Source organism: Tetrao urogallus (genome assembly GCF_951394365.1).
Source record: "Tetrao urogallus genome assembly, chromosome: 5".
Lineage (NCBI taxonomy): Eukaryota > Metazoa > Chordata > Aves > Galliformes > Phasianidae > Tetrao > Tetrao urogallus.
The window spans coordinates 38488621-38509918 of NC_136818.1; the positions used below are offsets into that span (position 1 = coordinate 38488621).

Sequence of the window (21298 nt, forward strand, 5' to 3'; positions counted from 1 at the left end):
ATTTCCAGTACAGTAAGGTTCCAAAAGATCTCCCTGACAATGCTGTTTCCCTACAAACTGCAGTGAAATGCCCCAAATATTATTAATTCTCCATTTACAAATTAATTGCACCATGAGTTGAGGGGGCTGGAAATAGATGATCTTTGAGGTCCTTTCCAATATAAGCCATTATACGACTCCACGAGTCTTAAAAGATGACTGCACTCAAATACCTGCCAGCCCTGCTTGCCAATAAAGGTTCATCAGCCAATGCTTTAACGGCTCTCAGATTAAAAGAATGCTTCTTATTCTGCCAAATTTGCAGCAGCTGTTTATGGGTGGGATACTGAGACCTCTTGTACACAATCCATTACTAAAAAGGTTCCTAAAAGGGAATGTATTTTCATGTGTCTTCCAAGCTATTCCTCCAGTAGGCTACAAAGATACAACCCAAAATTTTATAGTTCTTTTGATATCTTGGTGTGAAATGAAAGTCTGCATTAAAAGTAATTAAAAAAAATGTTTTATGAATCATTACTTCAAGCACTGTAAGTAATAAAAGTACTGCAATTTAGAATAGTAAGAGTACCATAAACAAACCACCCCTGGACAAACAGAAAAGCCAACACACTTTAGCTTGGTAACAGAGCCACACTAGACAGTTGATTAAAGTCATTTAGGCTAGAGAGACCACTAAGGTGATCTAGTTGAACCATCAACTCATGTCTCTGACTGCTCTAGGCGACATCACTCAGTGTGACATCCATCCTCTCTGATCACCTCCAGGGATGGTGACTCCACCACCTCCCTGAGCTATTCCAGGTGAATGTACCAAACTGCATGCAAATGTTGTTCTCCAAAAACAGATACACTCTTAAATGCAAAATGAATGCAAAAAAAAAAATCTATACAGCACAATTAATGGATTTTGGTTGTATTCATATGAAGGTATAGCTTTGTTGTTATACTTTCAAAGTAGCTAAATTCATCATCCAACTATTATAAGTACTATATGGCTGATTTCAGGATTCAGCTAAGTGTTTCAAAGGGATCTGTTCAGCCAGCCCTACAACACAGGTGAACAGTAAAATTTTACTCTTACTGTGATGTACTGGTACAATCTATAGCAATGCAGTATATGCATTAAAAATCCCTATGAAACCCTTCAATGAAATACGAAAATTTTTCAAAAATATCCAGAATTAAAGCCATGAACAGAAATACAATCGTGCATCGTTTATTAAAAGAAATGAGGTACTTACCCAGTTAGTTAGTCTCAGAACTGATGAGAAATTTCAAACTGAAATACTCAAAGATTTCCTCAGAATGATGCATTACACATAAGAACAGTTCATTTTTTCTTGAACAGTTCTGTTCAAAAATTGAATGTTGAGAGATTTCATGTAAATTTCTGATAATTGTTTAGCTAATGGACCAAGCCCTTTTCATAAAGCAATAAAAATGGAATACAAAGGCAGCCAATAAAAGATCAAAAAGCTTAATAAAATACTTCTTTCTGCCCGTGACTGGTGTAGATCCTATGACAGTCAGTAGAAAAAAAATAAACACTATATCTTTATTTATGTTAATAATTCACCCATCTGTAAACAAGAAGTCAGATTTACTCAGGGTCACTTGAGGTCAGCCATGTTTCTTTAGTAAAATATTAATTACCAATAAAGGATACTATTTGCAAACAAAGGTCCATTCCCTAATCAGTGGAATAAAACCACCTGAACTGAGACTGATGAATTATTTTGACTGCTTACAACGTCAGCCTAATTAACTTTTCTAGAATGGTTTAGAGGTGATTGTCCCTTTTTATTCTGCTCTCGTGAGGCCCCATCTGGAGTACTGTGTCCAGGTCTGGAGCCCCCAGTACAAGACAGACAGCTGGTGGAGAGGGTCCAAAGGAAAGCCAGAGATGATCAGGGGATTGGAGCACCTCCTATACGAAGACAGGCTGAGGGAGCTGTGCTTGTTCAGCCTGGAGAAAAGAAGGCTGTGGGGTGACCTCATTGCAGCCTTTCAGTACCTAAAGGGAGCCTAGAACAGGAGGGGAATCAACTCTTTGAAAGGGTTGATAACTGCAGGACGAGGGGGAATGGTTTTAAGTTGAGGGAGGGAAGATTAAAGTTGGATGTCAGGGGGAAGTTCTTCACAGAGAGAGTGGTGAGGTGCTGGAACAGGCTGCCCAGAGAGGCTGTGGATGCTCCATCCCTAGAGGTGTTCAAGGCCAGACTGGATGGGGCCCTGGGCAGCCTGGTCTAGCATTAAATGCAGAGGTTAGCTCTGAACTGACAGTTTTAGCATTATGTGACTTGCTTTCTGGTATAAAAAATGCTGTTTCTATTTAACAGTGTTTTACACTTGCAGTGCGTGCTAAAAAAATTAAGATAAATTATCTTAAAGAATTACCACTAGCCACTGCCGAAGAAACTGCTATGCTTCACTTCAAGAAAGAATGGTTTGACAAAAAATATCCACACATTGGTGTATCCTTTTCCCATTCACGCGCACATTCCATGCAGCAGAAAGCAGTGCTGCACAACCACGCATATAACAAAGTAGTTGCTTTTCAATACCTAATGACTTTTTAAAATGGCTTCAGCGTTTGTCATCATTTGCTTCAGACAGACATCTGTCCTGCAAGACGCACACTGCAAACAATAAATGCAAACATCTCCACTTGAAGCTTTTGCTTTTTCTCTTAAAAAGTCACTGGAAGTTCATTTTGGCACATCCAGCCCTTAACTCCACTTCCTGATGCAGCCCAGGGCCAGGAGGATGTCACTGGGAGGGCAGGAGAAGGGAAGCAGTGAAACAACAGGCTCCCACAGCCCTACCGCCCCAGCACACTCAGAGGGGACGCACCCTGAACCCCTGACAGGTGCCTGCCAAAAATGAAGTAACCGCAGACTGTGTGCACTGACGATATGAAATACAGATTGTGTCCCAGTGAGCATCCCATGCAGGCTGAGTACCTGGAGCAGGCAGGCAGCTCCTCAACTACTTCCCCATGTTCCTTGCTTTCCACAAGCTAATATAAATTAAAAATCCCAGATGAACATTGTCAAGTCACAGCTGGAACATCCTAGGCAGCACTGGATGCTGTGGAGACTTTGTCTTTTTGTGGCTCACAAGAACCTGTTATACGATGAAGAAAAAAGATTTAAATGCATTGTGGAGAAGTCATTTATAGTGTTTTAGCATCTATGACAAAGAAGAAAGGCAGTCTTTTGCTACAAGCGCTCAAATTAGTCTGCTTTAGTGCAGCTGAAAGCCTGCAACAGCTGCCAGCAAAATAACTTTCTGTTAATGATAGCTAACTACTGAGCTCTCTTCCTTTAAAAAGCTTTTTTTTCAAATGCTGAGCACTAAGAGCACAGAATGGCACACTGAAATAAAAATATAATAAACCACAAATGATAAATTACATTCAGGTATAGATGCATAACAGTAATAAATGACAGATTTGTTCGCAAGCACTTAATCACCTACATGGTATGTTTTTATATAATGTGGTAGGAGCAAGAGTGTGTGCACACAGCCCAAGGGACAGATTGCTGATTTTCTGAAATTTGGAGGAAGATAGGGGGCAAGCAGAAGAATAGAAAAGGGGAGGTAATAGCACTGTCCCCTCCAACTGCAGTGAGAGATTGGCTGGACTTGTTGTGAAAGCACATCTGTAACTGATGGAGCTAGAAGTCTGGTAGCCTTTTTGTTGGTTTGACCCTTTTATGGAACAGAAGCACTTTAAAAATTACTGCCATTTCACTACTGAACTCCAATTCTGAGCTGCAAAGTGAGATTTTTTTTTTCCCAATCTCTGCCAAAAACACACAAAGATGACAGCATTTTCCTACCAACAGCATTCCAGCAACGCAGGTAACATATTGACACCATGATCCATTATTTGAAGCACTATCATTTTCTTCAGCTCAATTTGCTCGTTACCCCTAACACGAACATTGTGTTCCACACCATCAGGACTCAAAGGACTGAAGTCTTCCAAAGCCTGCGTTATTGATTCTTTTCCTGTACCAATACCAATTTTTTTTTTTAATAATAATAACTATTTATTTATTTATTTTAAGATCTCTCAACTTGGCTCTTGCATCTCATAATTTTCCACAGAAAAGATTACCTTAGAGGAAATGGCTGCCTTGATGCTGTAGTGGGCACAAGGCCGTATGTATCCAAACATAATGTACAAGAGATGGAAATGATTTTTCAGAAAATGCTTTGCATTGTGGCTGGGTTCTCCATGCTGCTCTATGTTGAAGGTATGCATTAAGACAGCACATCATGGGTTTCACAACAGCACCCAGCATAAGCTGCTGGAATTCTGGGAAAAGAGGAAAAGAAACTCATAAAACTCTAATTATGCCTTCAGTAAGTCATCTTACTCAAGTCAGCATGAAGAGAGCAGTGCTTCAGTACTGCACAGCTGACATGTCATTAATGCACAGAAGCAGCAGTGGAGATTTTAGCAGTGGGTGGCTTTCAAAATTAGTTGCCAAGTGGATTTGACAGGTGTAAAACCCAGCTGCTCCTCCTTGCTATCACAAGAAAAACACCGAGCTGTTGCTTGTAGATGGAAGTTTTCTGGCACAGCTCTGCTCATCCTGGGCAGCCACCACTCGGACAAGTACTGTGCTGACATCCTTCTCTCACTATACAGCTTCTCAACAATTACGGGTCAATAGATGCTAGCATTATTTTTATACATAACTGCGTGTGTATTTGTATACATACATAAGTACATCTAAAACCCATACTTCTATAGTATTAGTTACATAAACAGCAACAAACAAGCTATGAGTGAGCAGAGTGATAGAGATGTACAAAAGGCACTGTAAACATTCAATTTTTCCTCCAAATCACAGAATTGTAGGAGTTGGAAAGGGCCTCAGGAGATTATCTACTCCAACCTCACAAATCCCAGAAGCTGACTTTCCAAAACGCTGTGCTGAAACAGCCAACAGGATCCACTTGCCTATATCCTCTCACCACCACATCTCTAAAGTGGAGCTGATTCTTCTAGTTCAAGGCAGTTGTAATGGATCCAGAGAGCTACAAAGCCATTCATTTTCTTCAGCACTAATGGAAAACCAATATGCATGCAGATATCCTGCACCAAGCTCTGTGCAATTGCTGCCTGAACTGTCCAGCTTGATGATGGAATCTCACAAAACTTGATTTGTATCTTCTGTAGAAATACATACAAATTACCATCAGCATTTCACTGCTGCCTTTTGAACAGGCGCAAGTGACAGAGGTATGGTCAACTGGGAGTGCCGCTTAATGCTACAGCTGAAGGATGCTAAGCAGAACGCTGCTATTTATTTTGAGTAATCCTTGGAGAGCAAGAGGAAATACTTAACCAGCACAAAGCAGCCTGAAGCACAGAAACTTCCAGGATGCTGTGACACAGTAGAGGCCTTCTCTAGAGGATCTGCCCAAATGGCAGCTCTCAAGCCTGTATGATCGAAATGACTTGCGGTGCTGTTACCTCAGGGCTAGCTTCTAAAACCAAACACCCGATTTTATTTGGAATTCTGGCACTTCTGCAAATGAATTTAACATTCAAAACAATTCTCTGTACACAATTCAATTGCAAAATGCAGACTACCTATTTAACATATGGAAGTATGCTTTACAAAGCTAAATCCTCTCAAAAACTGATCTCCATTACTTAGAATCTCAAAATTAACATGAATAAAGAAAAACAAACAAACAAAAAATACAAACTTGCCATTGGCAATACCTTAAGACAACATCTTTGGAACAAGGAATAGTATGCAGTAGGGCGAAATGAACAAGAAGTACAAGGGCCACAGACAAACCTTCCCCTGCAGCATGTTTTTCCACTCTATCACTCGCTCCCACAGTGGGAGGCTGCAGGACAACACCCATATTTCACAAGGAGGCGTCTGGGGAGACAGATCTCAGTCTACAGCTGTTCATCTGGGGCATGTCCTGGGAAGGTAATGGCCTCTGCTTTGCAGCCTGCATGGGGAGCAAGAGCTACCAGTAAGCAGCAGTTTAAAAAAGCCAGTGCCAAAGTACACAGGCGGGATGTGGTACTGCTCGAGACATTTATGTTCTGTGGGAATATTACAGTAATGTACTCTCCAACAAAATAATCTGAACCATCTCCAAGTGCTGTTTCTGTGCATTACTGTCTTTCACAGTGCAGCAAAAATCAGGTCACTGCTGCTGTGCTGAGTCAGTTACTTAAATTTTCTCTTCCTCAAGCTCAAAAGTGTCTTAAATATCTCCTATGAAGCTGACAATTTCCAAGCACGTCCTCCTCTGCTGCATGCACCCCATCAGGCCCCCACACTAGCAGGTTTACAAGCACCAGATTTTGGGCGCAGACAACGGAGACGCTGAAAAATTCCATGAGTAGTTTTGATCGGTTTTCTTGGGAACAACAGCACTTCTTCCCCCCAAATTTGAAGAAAACTCCAATCCTTCATGAATTCCTACGCCTCTGGAGAACAAGACTTCTCTCTGCCTTATTTTCCATATACGCAGCAACCTCCTTTGTGAACTTCTTTCTCACCACAGAATATTTGGAATGCCTGACAATGACTTAACTGTGGTATCTACCATCCTCTATTTGCCTTGTTCAGAGGCAGAAGGGGCTGTCGCGAAATGTGTTAAGACTCAGGGGGCAAGTAGGTGGCATCTGCAGGAACTCCCTACCTTGAAGGAGGCCAGTCTGATTCAAGGGACCACCATGTAAAGACTAACTTGTTAAAAACTAAAATTAGGCCATCAAGACAAGAAAGAAAACAAATTCTTGAGTGACTGAAAAGGCCGTAGTGCATCACAGTGTAAAAAAGAACTAACAAGGGACCTGTTCTACTTTCCATCATCATACCAAAAATAAAGAATTATATTTGTCTCCAGAATATCCGGACGCTCTGTGGAAAGTGGCCGTTCAGACTGCACTTTTTCCTCTAGAGTGGTGACACAAATGCCATTAAGCTGGCACTATATAAGCATCTGCTTCATAATCCAACACAGTCAAGCCAGCTGAAGCAGACTGCACTCAAGTGGATGGATTCTGCAACGGGCAGCTGAGGCAGGGAGGGGGGAAGGCTGCATGAGTCCGTCCTCCACATGACCACAAACACTCCTACTCCTCAGTTTTACCACCAAGTAATGCAGCACACAGTCAGCACATGAACGCACAGGCTCTCTACACCTCACCAGAACAAATGCATAGTCTACCACTTGACAAATCTCATTCTTCTGTAAGGCAACCTCCTCATCAGCACGAGGCTCAGACTGACAGCCTAGAACACGCAGGTGCCACTGGCACTGTCTACTGTAAAGCAACTGCAGATTCTCACAGTGCAGAAGAGTTACTGAGCACATGTGAAGACCTTTGTTCCTGGCTTTGTTATAAGCCTGGCTGGGGCCCAGTATTCTCGCAGAGCTCTGGACAGTGTCCCAGGAAAGATTGTTCTCAAGCCACTGGTTTAGCAATGACTTCACTTGTTCCAAGAAGAAGTCAGGCAAACAGACATATGTTTTTTTTTTAGTGGGCTGGGGAATTGAGTTGCTCCTGCAGCCATCCTCCTCCAGGCAATGAGCATATTCTGGATCTCCTCATTAAGCAGATTTTGCTTATATTAAAATTCAAATATACTCTTCAGAAATGTACCACTGGAGTAGAACCATTTCTTGCCGTATGCCAGTCTTGAAACTGGCAGTGATATGGTTACTGCAGGGTTTTACATTAGCTGAGATCATAGGGCAAATATCTTGGTTTGACAAGGTAAGCACTGTAAAGCTAGTGAAGCACAGCCTCCACATTCAAACCATTAGAGAATTAGTACGGATTCTTCTGATTTATTATACATGAATTTATACTGAATTCAAAAGCAAACTCTGGAGAGATCACTGTTTTATTTATAGATGTGAGAATAGGCACCACGCACTTGACAAAATACCCAGGAGAGCACACAAAACCCTTAACCAGTCACCTCTGCCCATCTGCAACCTTCCCGGGTACCCAGCTCTGCTCCTCCAGCTAAACGAACCATTCCCCTACTTTTCATCACATTTGATTCAGTCAAATAATTCCCTCTTCTGGCTTCTACCCTGCAGGAGACTGCCAGTTTCTTCCAAAAGGAAAACTGCCAAAATAAAGAATAGTTTTCCTTCCCCATTTCTACGATACTCTTTTCATTTCCGTTTGCATGTGCAGAAGTTTCTCAAGTGTTCTCCCATTCAAGGCATTTGCTTTCCCTTATCTCCAGTTACAATCCTTCCCTATCCACTCCTGGCTCCTTTTCCTCAATGTACGAACTTGCCTTGCCATAATCTATCTATCTTAAACTCATTTAATCCTAATTGGTTTTTCAATTATCCTTCTTCCCCTATTTTCTTTCTAAGATGATGGGAAAATCCCTTAAAATGGGTGTCTAAAATTTCTTTTATTTCCATCCTCAATGATAAACTTTAATTTCATCGTGTTATTGACATTTCCATCACTTTTCCATAGCAAAGCTTTCTCTTCCTTAAAAACATAAAGTTGATGCTATTAAAGAAACCCCACAATTTAGTTTTCCACCTTGGTGTGCTCTTTTAGTCTATCACCTTTAACTTTCTTCCACATCATTTTACCATTCTCTGAGAGAGTCTCTAGTGGATTCTGTCCTCAGTTCACTCTTTTTGTCTCTCTACACTTTATTTTTAGGCATTTTTATGTTCAGTTAGAGGGAGAATAATTAAATTCAAATTGACAGCTCACAGAAGCATCTCATTTTGTCCATATGAGTATCTTGGCTCCCCACTGTCACCCTGCCCACACACTCACATCCACCTCCCTTGCTGGCTGCTAAGAAGATACCATCACAGCCTTAAGCCTCCAGACTTAACTGTACAATAGGCGTGACAGTATCACTGATCTGAAACATCCTAATACCCAGACTATTTCTAAATCAGGGAGAATGATTTATTCCCCCTTAAATACAACTATTATTTTCCACCCACAGCTAAAAAAACATTATCCCTCATCTCAATTTCTTCAAAGTTGTTTTCAGATGAATTCAAAAGCAATTTTACCTGTTTCCCAGGTACTGGTAATTCCTCTAGTCCAACACCTTCAGCCTGTCACTCTTTTTGTATTTTCTATTTGTAGCCCTCTGGCTTACCAAACTAAGCTGATGCCTTCAGTTACAACACTATACAGGCTACTTTTATTATCATTCACTGTAGAGATGCATACTAATTTCCACTACCCGCTTGTTATATTTTCAAAATCCATAATTCTTTTTCACAGTACTCCATCAGCTGAGAAGGCTTCTTCTGCACTGACACCTGTAAAACATCTCCAGTAGTTACTTGAAAACACTCTTCCCTAATACCTAGGCTACATTTATGCTTGACATCACTTGTCATTGTTTTCTCCTTACCTGCATTGACTTTGACTTGTTATACTGCCTGTAAGCTCTCTTGAGATAGGGATAGTCTTTTCTTCTGAGCTTATACAGCACCCAGCACAGCTGAGCACTCTTGAACTCAGAAATGCTATGGTTAATGCAGCCTGCATTCTTGTAAAGCTATTTATGGGGCAGTGCCACCATAGCTTCTCTTGTCGTGGTCTAGAGGCAGCTCCCAGCTACAGCAGCCAGCCAGGCGGCCGAGGGCTTCTCTTCTGCTATGTCCAGGAAAACCACCTCACAAGAAGGAAAAGCATCTGAACACAGTATGGATGGGCATTACACTTCCCTTATTTTGCAGCAGGTTTTCACAGATAGATAGCCATCAGCAGCAGCCATCCCAATACAATGAAGCATGCTGCCACTAAGGCTCCAGGCTCATTTGCTGAAAATTCACCAGGAGCAAATGAGGTAGGATCAGACAGGATAATCCAATGATAAAAAACACTGAATTCTGGGGAGAATTGATTGCTGCCTCTGTTACAGAGGTTTTAAACAAGGAGAAAGAGGCAGTAGTTCTTCTTTCCTCACTCTCTTAGCACCTGGCCTAGGAGCATACAACCTTAGAACACAGCTAGACAAGGTCAGCAAAGCTAACAAGCACACCACAGGCATTCAAATTAGCACATGTGGTGACCAAGTTGAACTCCAGCAATTTCACATGTGAAGTGGAGATGGCAGTGCATCTCATAATTGAATAATAAAAGAAATTGGTAATTGTGAAGCATGCAGCAATGATTCCCTACAGAAAAGCCCACAGAAATTACAGACCTTGCATTCTAATCAAGTTTGAATAGCACCCAGTAAATACAGAGTATGTTGATCAAAGAAGAGAAAAACAAAAGGTGATCAGCATCTAAATAAACAAGCAGTTTCCATTCATTATGTTTAGTAAGTCCAAGATCCTGCAGCATGTACTACGTGAACATACTTAAATATTGCTTTGCTACATATACATTAGGTACCTAAAAGAAATTGTACCGGAAACTCTTATTTTGGTAGTTAATAAGAAGACAAGACAGTACGTAAATAATTTTTCAATATACTTGCATCGCATTTGAGACTTTTATTTAGCAGCTATGGCAAGACAACTCTTCTAAACCACATCAGCAACATGGACTTAACACGGAAGTGCAGATATTCCCTTCAGTGTTGTGCAACCAACATTTCTACCACCTTTTCCATTGCTTCCCTATTTTTAAGAAGGCTTGTTCTAACTTAAAAATGCCCTTTCACAGATGTCACACTCTACATCAGTGTTCAGACGGGCTGGAAATACAGAACATATTTAGGATAGCAATTTGAGCACTCTCCATGTTCACCAAGTCCTGGTGGGCTCAGTGCAGCTTTTGATAAGGAGCAGAACTTTGGGAAGGCTCCACGGAAGGCATCTGCTCTAATCTGAGTTAATATTCTGTATCGCTGCTTCCCCCTAAAGAAGAGTTTTCTGGAACAGGGATGGATGACTAGAGAGTTTGACACAGAAAACAACTGTTAGAACATTTGCAAGCCGGCCAAGCACAAATGCTGAGAACTTGTCATCTTACCATCTGGAAACTTGTCCCCTAACAAGCTACTGTTGGGCTATGTGATTTGAATTTTATTCTTTTTTTTTTTTTTAATGTAAAAGCAGGAGATTGACCTTGTACAGACCTTCCTTCCCAGACCCATCAGCTACCTCAGGAATTTAAACATTAAAGCAAGAATTTAAAAAACAATTGATAAAACAGGGGCGAAAGAAGTTTCTGCCTCTAGCTCGATCAGATGAAGTTTGATTAAGTCTGTAGTGAGAAGAAGGTGCAACTGATGTTCACACATCAGTAAAGACATGCTTTTATCTTGGTGACAGGATCACCAACTAAACTAGAAAACCTTCTAGAAAGACACCTCTTTGAAGTCCAAGAAGAATCTCCATACCCTACAGGGTGAGGCTAAAAGCATATAAAATAACCAAGTATACATATACTGCATTCCAAATTGCTAACAGATTTTAAAATACTCATCTCAATCAGGGAGACATGGGTGGTATCAAAGAGCAAGTGACATTACTCTGTAAAACTAAAAATTCTCTCTCAAGGGTATACTAAGATGAAACTGAAAATTTGTTTGTACAGGGAAGTATCTCAGAGAGCCAGAGTGTCCAAAATTTTATCATGTTTTACACATTTACACAATCATTCAAGGTAAGTCAAGAAGGAACAGTAAGCAGAGGCAAGTCCCATTCCAAACCACACCTTCCCATAGCAAAGCCAGGATTGAAGTTGCAGATACTGAGCTTCATGTTATTAAACATATCTAAAATGTCCCCTTCCTCACCATTTTGAGGAATATGGCAAAGCTCCCTTTTCACCTGACAATCCCAGAGAAATCTGCCACAACTTTCTATAAATGAACAATACCAATCTCTCCTAAAGCCTCAAAGCTATTTGGGTCTTCTCATGAGGACGGCGAGGCACTGGTGGTGCCCATAGGTGCGGAGGATGCCCCATCCCTGGAGACGTTCAAGGTGAGGCTGGATCAGACCCTGGGCAGCCAGGTCTAGGTGTGGTGTCCCTGGTCATTGTCGAGGAGTTGGACAAAGTGACCTTTAAAGGTCCTTTCCAACTCTAAGGATTCTACAGTTCTGATTTTTACAGTACTACAAGTGATACTGGGGAAAAAAATGGGGAGCGGGGGGTACATGTTTATTCCTTATCTGATTATCTCATCAGACTCTTGGTATTTATCAGACCTACCTAAAGATGCATCAACAACAAACACAGCAGTCAAACAATTCTCTGCAACTCTATGCTTGGGCATCAATCCAGAAAGGAAGCATCACAACTATCACCTCATGAGCCAGGACAGCAATCGTCACTTTATTGATATTTCTTCACTTTTCTCATCTTTCTGACCTTTGATCCAAACATTAGATGTGCTCAACTCCCATAAAGAAGGTGTTACAAAGTTACAGGCTTCTTTTTCATCTTAGTTTCAATCCTCCACAGAGCAGAAGAGGTTTTCCTATTATGTTAATATTTTTTAGATGCTCTGACCATGTAAAGAGCCATTAGTTCTACTCTGTGACTCAGACTAGTTTTGCAGTGCTTGAAGCCGATTTAGAAATGAGTCTGAGCGACTTACCACATCACACTCAGCCTCTCATTACAAACATGGTTTATTTGTATTTTCTTGTCCTTTTCTTACCCTCCTCCCTTTCCACACTCACCACATTCCACAACCACCACCACCAAAGTAAACTAGCTGGTTTCCTAAGGAGCATAGCATTAGAGACATTAAAATAGTTAAATAAACGAGACTGCTGAAGCATCTTACCAATGCAGGCCATTGAATTTGTTTGATCTTTGATCCCTGAGTCTGGCTTGGGTCCTTTCTTTTCGCCCAGACCAGCTGGTACTCCACCAAGAAGGTTGCAAAATCTTCATAAACTTTAACCCATTCTCGCTTTTCCCATTCAAGGTCATCAAATTCCACATATACCTGGAGAAATTTAAAAACAGGAAAAGATACACATTATTACTTGTACACAGCATGGGAGAATCTACATGCACTTTTGAAAGCACATGTTTTAAAATTTCACGTGAGAGCTTATTTAGCATTATCCCTTTTACTGTTATGGTATTGAAATGACAATTCAATCAGTTCCTGCACCACAGAAGAAATGTTTTTTTCAGCAGAGCACGTGTGCTGAAGACATAAAGAGTTCATCTGCCAAAACATAGCTGTTAATGTTGGGTGCCTTACCCTGTGATTGAGAAGTGTGACACTAAATACTTACTAATATATTTCAATAAGCTTTGAGGATGATTCCTATTATCTGTTCAAATATTTATCATAATTAAATTCACGCAAACTAATCAACCAACCAAAAAAAAAACCCCACATTGCTTCAAGAATTAAAAAAAAAAAAAAAGCAGTCAGTTGGAAGAGAACCAGAAAGAACACCATAAGCCCTCTGTGCTCCGTGCACCTCCAATACACAGTTCTGAACTCTCAGCTCCACCTGCAGAAGCCACTTGGCACCTTGCCGTTGGTACCCTTATGGGATCCCAATCCTTCTGGCTTAATAAATAAATAAAACATTCACAGCACCACACTTCTCATTTCCAGCTAAATCACCTTGGAGCCAATTTGCATCTGTATGATTTTGTGTCATTGCTGCCCTACATGTTACAGGGCTCTCCCCAGTGCACAGCTGGAGAACAACCAGAACCCCCCTCAGCTGCGCTTACCAAGCTGACCATGCCAAGTCATTTGTCTCCTCTGGTAAAGAGAGGAGGGAACATGCAGCCAAAAAGTTATACAAATATTATCCACATTAGAAAACGAGAACTTTGTAAATGCATTACATTACAAGATCACTTTTTTTTTTCTTTTCCACTTTTATAATGCATTTTACAGCACTGCAAAGAAGAAACACCTCTTCCTATAAAACACATCACTGCTTGTCTCAGCCTGGCATAGGACAGGGCAAGATGATTCGCTCTCCTGAATTTCAGCTCTCACACCCATGGCAACTTCTGAAACTGGAGATTCTTCCTCCATCTCCTTCTGAGAACTTACATTGCTGTCACTGAAAAAATCTTGTCTAGCTTCAGTTAATTTTAGGCCTGCAACATGCTTCCTTGTCTAGACTGCCTGTCTCACACTTGCGAAACGCGTGCTACACAGCACTCCTGCTCGTCTCATTCCTCTCCCTTTGGTGTACACAACTTAAATTTACACCGAGCCCATACCGAAATTCATCTTCCCAGTTTTCCCCCCTCACAGATTTTTTTTTTTTTTTTTTTAAACCCACATGACTTCCACCCTGTTCCTATACTCTCCCTATCCCTCTGCAAGCATGAGTCTGATGATAATAATAACCCACTGCAGCTACTCTCCTCTGTGGCAGCTCACAGTCACGTCTCCACTTAAAATCTGCACGGCTACAGAGACGACAGAGATGGTTCTGCTCCTCCCGCACTGCCACTTTCACTCACTCCACAGCTCCCCTCCTGCAGCAGCATTTATATCAGCTCTACTTGAATAGTTAGTTCATACAGAAAGGACCCTCTTGCCTCAGCTGTTCATTATTAAGCTGCCACCTGTTATTCTAGCAAGTGAGTGGAAAGCAATGGCAAAGCCTCAAACTAAAAACTGTCAACAGCCACCTTTCATTAAAGGGCAAAATTCTATGAAAAAGACTTAAAGAAATGAAGCTATGGAATGTGTAACAAAGCTAGGGAATAGTAATTTGACAACCAAAACAGATTTAACAATAAATACAGTACAGCATTAAAGCAGAAGAATGTCATATCCCAAATCATCTCAGCAACACCTGGTATTTGCACCTTCACTGAACCCTTCTAAAGGGAAAGTTATGTTTAAATGTTGTCATTTGCTCCGTTGTGAAGACACCTGTCAGTGACAGCACAGTCAAAATCATTCTCCGAAGTTCCCTTGCTCCCCGTGCCTCCTGCTGCTCATCACACTCAGTGATCCTGGGCAGCCTGTGATGAGGCAGGGGGCCAAGCACAGGGCTGAGCACTGCTGAGAGTTTAAAAACAGGAGTCAATGGGAATCAAGTGAGCAAATGTTTTTGAAAAACACAGATAAGCCTAAACTGGATCCAGCAGTTGAGAAACAGTCACACTACAACATGCTGTGCCTTCTGGACCCCTGCCAGAACTGGTGGATAACTGCAATGCAATCTAGTGTTTTGTGTGCAAGATCTGCACCCCAAACAAACCGAAATCCAGTGCAATGGTGGTGGGAATTACTGTGAGCTGCCTGCGGGCCTCCTGGCACCGAGCAGCCCGGTCTGCAAAGGAGCAGCTCAGGGGAAGCGGGGCAGGGAGCATGGCACGGGGCCAGCTGCACTGCCCGGGGCGCCGCATCCCTCCCGCCCACAGCCCCAAGGGGAGCCGCACTGCCAGCCTCACCGCGCTCCTGTCTTGGTGCCAAGTCTATTAGCTACCCCCTGCTTTCCAGAGTTCATTTCTGAAAGGCAGCAGCAGCACAGGGAAAACGTGGAGCACAACCTTTCACCCATTCTTTGTTAGCAAATACGTGCTCAAAACAGGAAAACGTGTTACACATTTTTGCGAGGCAAGAGTAAAGGCTCTGAAGCAAACAGGGCTTCTCACTCCCTGGACGCCACACTGCTGCAAGGAGAAGAGCAGCACGAGAGTATGAAAGGGAGTAAAGGGAATAAAAAGGGGAGAGAAAAACAAAAGCGATCCAGCAGCCTGTGCCAGAAAGCAAAACGTGAAGCCAACCCGAGCCCCGCCAAGGAGCAGAGAGCCTGAAAACACTCCATCTTCTTGCTCCGCTGGCGGAACTGTGCACTGCAAAAGCTCCTCCAACATCTGCCTCCTTAAGAGAGTATGTTGATTTTGAGATTTTTCAGCCAAATCGTGCTTCCTTGCCTCGTCAGCTATACAGCAGTTTGTTTTGCCAGAGCCACTCAAGACCTCTCACCACGTACACACTTGTGCAGAAAGGGAGAATTCCCTCCGGGATGATATTATAGTTATAATTGGCATTAATGTGCTAATTTTGTAACTCACTATTTTCCAACAGGAAGCAGCATAAGCCCATAGCGTGTTTTTCCAAGTAAAGCAAGACAACAAATTAACATTCAGCAGAGTCAGCCAAACAACTGCAACAAAATATTGCCATTCCAAAGCCAAAACACAACAACCATGGTGAAATTTTCAACATGCAGCACCACAAATAGTGACTTGTCCAGTCTCTATTGCTCCAAATAAATACGCCTGACCACACAAACCCTGCAGCCCTCTGAACAGTCACAAAAGCAGAGCTACATAGAGCTGGGCAGCACAACCCTGTGCCACCCACACACCCAACACTAGGGATGCAGTCACTCTGCCTGCATGCTGCGACTGCTTGCCTAGATCTGAGGACAAGTGTTGGTGGCTACTAAGGTTCTATCCCTGTGTGCTAAAATGACTCACTTTAGCTGATGGGCACTTAAGAAATACAGGTCATTTCTTTCCTAAGTGATGGCAGATGTACCAGTCACTATGCAGTCCAGTGCTATACCGAAGCCTGCACTATAAATTGTGATGTGCAGTTCCCTGTTTCTCACCTAACGACTTCTACTGAAATATTTATGTCTAGTGTAATCAAACGCCTCTTATAATATGCATTTAATAAGGCAAAAAGAACACTTAATTTGTACCATGTTGAATATTATTTCATCAACACAAAGTGGACTACTGGTTTCAACGTGAGTCCCAAGGCCCATTAAGTTTTATCCTTAATGCTTCTGAATTAAAACAAAGAACATTACACTATATACAGCTGTACTGTAAGCTGTATAAAAAGTAAGGGTTGAGAACTCAAAACTCAGGTGCTAAAAGTTATCTTGAAATATAGAATTCTTAGATACATAGCCTGAAAGATCACAGAACAGCTAGGGTTGGAGGTGACTTTGCACACCACCCAGCTCCAACTCCCTGCCATGGCTGGTTGCTGCCCACAAGCCCCATCCCATCCAACCTGGCCTTCAAGGCCTCCAGGGATGGGGCACCACAGCTTCTCTGGGCAGCCTGTGCCAGCGCCTCACCATCCTCTGAGGAATGTGTTTTCCCCCCAGCATCTAATCCAAATCTCTCCCTCTTACAGCTTCAAGCCATTCCCCCTTGTCCTATGCTTAAAAATCCTGGCATGTAATCCAGACAGGTAGTTGCCAGACAGCCTTGCTCTCCAGCCCCTCAAACACAAAAATGCAGGCCTTGATACAATTTACTTCAAAACCTACTATGTTTACAATAACCACATTTCAGTGACAATAAATAAAATCTCTTACAAGAAATTTTTAACATAGTACCACCCAAAGGAAAAGCAAATTTCCGTTGGATGCCTCCAATTAGCACACAGCAATGTAGAGAATGAGAAAACAAACAGTAAGATGTAGAACAAGATGCCCACGCTGGCAAATGAAAATGCAAGCCCATAACAGCACTTCCCTCCCCACATCCTCCAGCATCAGCTGTAAGCTGTAGGCTTTAACTGTACGTATCTGCAATGAGATGTTTGGCACCGGCTCGCTTCTGGCCCAGCGAGGAGGCTGCTGGAGTTCCCGTTGCACACCTAGCCCCAGAGGGAGGCCCAGAGCCCCAGCCAAGGCACCATGGAGCCAGGCATCCCAAGGTGAGCAGCGAGCACAGCCCTGTGGGCAGAGAGGGAGAGAACGACAGCCAGAGTCAAGAGCTCCAGACGGCCTCAGTGCTCTGCTGGGCTGCAGCAGTCTTTTTTAGCATTCTGTGGAGCTGCAAATTAAGCTAGGCTCTGAGAAACTTCTCCATTTACATTCTGAAACGGACGCCATTGCCAAATACCTAGCTGGTATAAACTAAAGCTACTTGAACGTACACAGGGAACAGAGCCAGGAAGAGTGTTTTTATAAAACTTAATCTTCCCATCCTGTTCCCTATATCCCTGCCTTCTCAGGTTTTTACAGATTGTTTCCTTGATGGAAATGGCATTACCCAGCAGCCAAGCCTTTCTAAATATATCTTTAACTAATCAAATGCAATCAAAGCACAATTTACTATAAAGCAAAACAGCTTAACGCAGTAAAATTATTACTGTGTCATACAAGTGCTACCCATTTCTGCATGGAAAAGCAATGAAATAGCAACAGAAGATAGCAGAAGGGTTTCTCTTTAATAAGGAGCTTGCAATATGGTTATATACTTCCAAAATGTTCCCCATCCTTCCCGTTCCCATTTCAATTTTCATAGTCACTCCACATTACAAAACTCTTAGTATCATCGCACTCCTTTGCTTCATACATAAAAGTGCTATACGGCTGCATTTTACAAACCATACGAGTAAAACAGTAGAGAAAAAAAGATGGGTGTTTGAGAATATATTGGCATCAGCCCACTAAGCCTAAGGAAAATCTAAACAAATGTTGGAATAACAGCAACGGATTGGTTTCAAACCACCAAATCCTTCAGTATTGTGAGTTTTCTTGCCTCTATGCATTCTTACAAACAGTTACAATTTTACATTTTTCCACCAATCTGGAAAATACTCTTTCTTAAACACAATTTCTTCATTTGCATTTGCAGACCAGAAAGTATTTACTTTCAATACACAAAGACGATGAATCTAAGGATTTTAGAACACTATCTCTTAAATGTAATGAGGGCATCCTGCAACTCATTTGCTTTTTGAGACAAAGATGGCATCTTCTGATATGTGCTATGAAAGCAAAAGGGATCACTCTTCAAAGTCACCTTCAACGTACCCCAACACCATGAAGCATAATACTAATTATTCTAAAGACATTAATTCCTTCTTTACTGAAAGGAACATAGTACAGGCACATTACATCCTAGAGGCAGCCCTCAGTTACAACCCAGAAAGCTGAAGTTCACAAAGAACGAACCACATCCGTAGAGCATCAAGCCTTTGATGTTTCAGAGCTCCTGGAAATCAACGTATGTGATCCCACCACATCTCAGTAATGGCAATTAAGTCATAGTTTGCCTGCCACACAGTGACTTCCAGCTCCTCCTGCTTGTTGCCATCGACAGAGATACACTTCAGCTCAGCCACTCGTCCCACCAATCCCAGCATTGCTTCCCATGGCTCATCTCCAGTGAGCCTGGTTTGATTCCCTTCCCCCTTCATTCCTACTTTAAAGCTTTCTCAATGAGCCCTGCCAGCTGCTGGACAAGGATCCCTTTCCCCCGTTGAGACAGGTGAGACTCACCCACAGCCATCAGGCCAGGTGCTGGGTACACTGCCCCATGGTTGAAAAAGCCAAAATTCCTGTGACAGCACCAGCGTCTCAGCCATGTATTTATCAGATGGGTTCTCTAGTCCTCTCAGCATCCTTGTCTGTCACTGGAAGGATGGAGGTGAACGCTACCTGTACTCCTGCTCCATCCACTAACTGCCGCAACTCCCTGAAGTCCCTTCCGATAGCCCCGAGGCTTCTCTCAGTGACTTCATCGCTGCCAGCACGAACCATCAGTAAAGGGTAATAATCACAGATCAGGGACTTACAGTAATCATAGACTTACACTGCCGAGACAGCTCAATACGCTTCATACACTGATGAACAAGGAAGACAACTCTAATCTCTTGTACAGTCCTCTAAATATACCAGAGATGCACGCCTGCTGAAAGACATTTAAATATATGCCATATGCAGGAGGAAACAGGAACAGATGGAGCAAAGAATACGTGCTTCAATAAACGTGAATTTTCGAGGTAGCTCTCTTCTATCTTAAAGCATCAAAACAGTTATTTAAATAAAAACATGTATTTCAAACGAATAGTAGTCTCACGATGCAATATGGATAAACAATAAGCATAGAAATGAACAATGTATATAATTTAGGCTTAATTTTGAAATCCTAATTTTGCATTCTCTGGAATGCATACCTGAACACAAGTAACTTTAGGAGAAAAGATGCAGATAAAAATGGCTGCAGAAGTGAAGAAAACTGCCAGTATATTGCAGTTAGGTGCTGCTGCCTGTAACTTGGATTGCTAAGCAACCAGCACACTGTGTAGAGTATCAATAAGATCACAAGGATGGTGAGTGAAGAAAAAAGCATCCTCCTAAGATGCCTCAATACCATCTCTGGAAAATAAAGACGGACATTTCAAAAAGCAGATATGCCTTCCAAGCATCATTTTAAAACACATATTCCACACAGACAGCTGAGAAAGAGAAAACATGAACTACATTGCACTGAAAGAAGCAGTATTTATATATGTTATGCCATTCACAGTTTTAAATGAGTTTCTCAAAAAGATTTGCCTCTCAAACAGAGTCCACAGGAATGCAAAATCTTATTTAAAATGTGTCTGAAACACTGGCGGTACTTAAAATACTTGACATACTTACTTTGCAAACCTTTTCTCCAAATTCAAATGGCAAAGCCAAGTGACACACAAACCAAAAATTAAATTATGACCATGCTGGGATTTTCAAGCACACCTAAGCCAAGTATTACCGCTTTCAAAACGCTTTAGATGCCAAAAAATACAGCAAATTTCTCATCTGAAATAAGAAATAAAAGCAATATTGAAATTTCAAGAATGTATTAACTACTAAATCATGGCAGCACCTAGTTAAAATATACCAGTTACATAACAATTTCCTGGTCCTGCAGACTTGGAAAGGAAGTCTTTCAAATTCTTTGTCATCAGACAATGCAGGAAACTTTTCTTACCATATCTAACTATAATTTAGATGTAACATTAATTTCTAAAAACTATTGTTGCAAAGTCTCAAACAGTTATTTTTTTTAAAAAGGTGTTGCTGTTTTTTAAACTATATACATCTTATTTGCAGATGTGACAGGTGACTGGATGGAGATAAGGCCATTTCAAGCACTGAGGGTTAACTGATAAATGTTAATAGCTATCAGATGATCTTGGTAGTGCAGTGGTGATACCTCATGAAGGCAAGGTGACAGTTAGCCTTGCTGGTTGTCAGAGGCCACAGAGCACTACAGGAGGCTGGAATGAAGCATGTGGTAACAGCAATTGCTTACTTTTCAGACAGAAGTGGTTCACTGCTGCTCTTCATCCCCAGGACTTGAGCTCTGCTGAAGCAGCAGCATTCACCAATCACCCAGCACCACTGTAGCAGTTGTTTTCTCCAGGCCTGTTCCCAGTCACCTGCAGCAAGGTGTCAGGCAGCCTGGCACAATTTACTGCTGCCCTTTTGCCAGACTGTGAGAGCAATGCACATGTACGATGAGAGCAGGCAGGAAAAAATTATCTAGCAAGAAGACAAGATATTGTATTTTATATATTATTTCCAACTACCAAGTCACGCTTTTCTGTTTTCTGATGACAACAAAGTATTTACCCTT

At 41.8% G+C, this 21298-nt stretch overlaps 1 protein-coding gene across 3 annotated transcripts in view; it reads right to left on the minus strand.

The window, feature by feature from the left end:
• Positions 1 to 21298, minus strand: part of JMJD1C (jumonji domain containing 1C) — a gene marked incomplete at both ends in the record, with an annotated part of 145629 nt that overhangs the window by 86556 nt on the left and 37775 nt on the right. For 2 of the 3 annotated variants that reach the window (XM_079536081.1, XM_079536083.1), the window contains one exon: positions 12759 to 12923. In XM_079536081.1, coding sequence (XP_079392207.1) covers positions 12759 to 12923 — 165 coding nt within the window. Of the gene's footprint in view, positions 1 to 12753; positions 12924 to 21298 lie in introns of all 3 variants that reach the window. The other variant, XM_079536082.1, reaches the window with a different exon arrangement.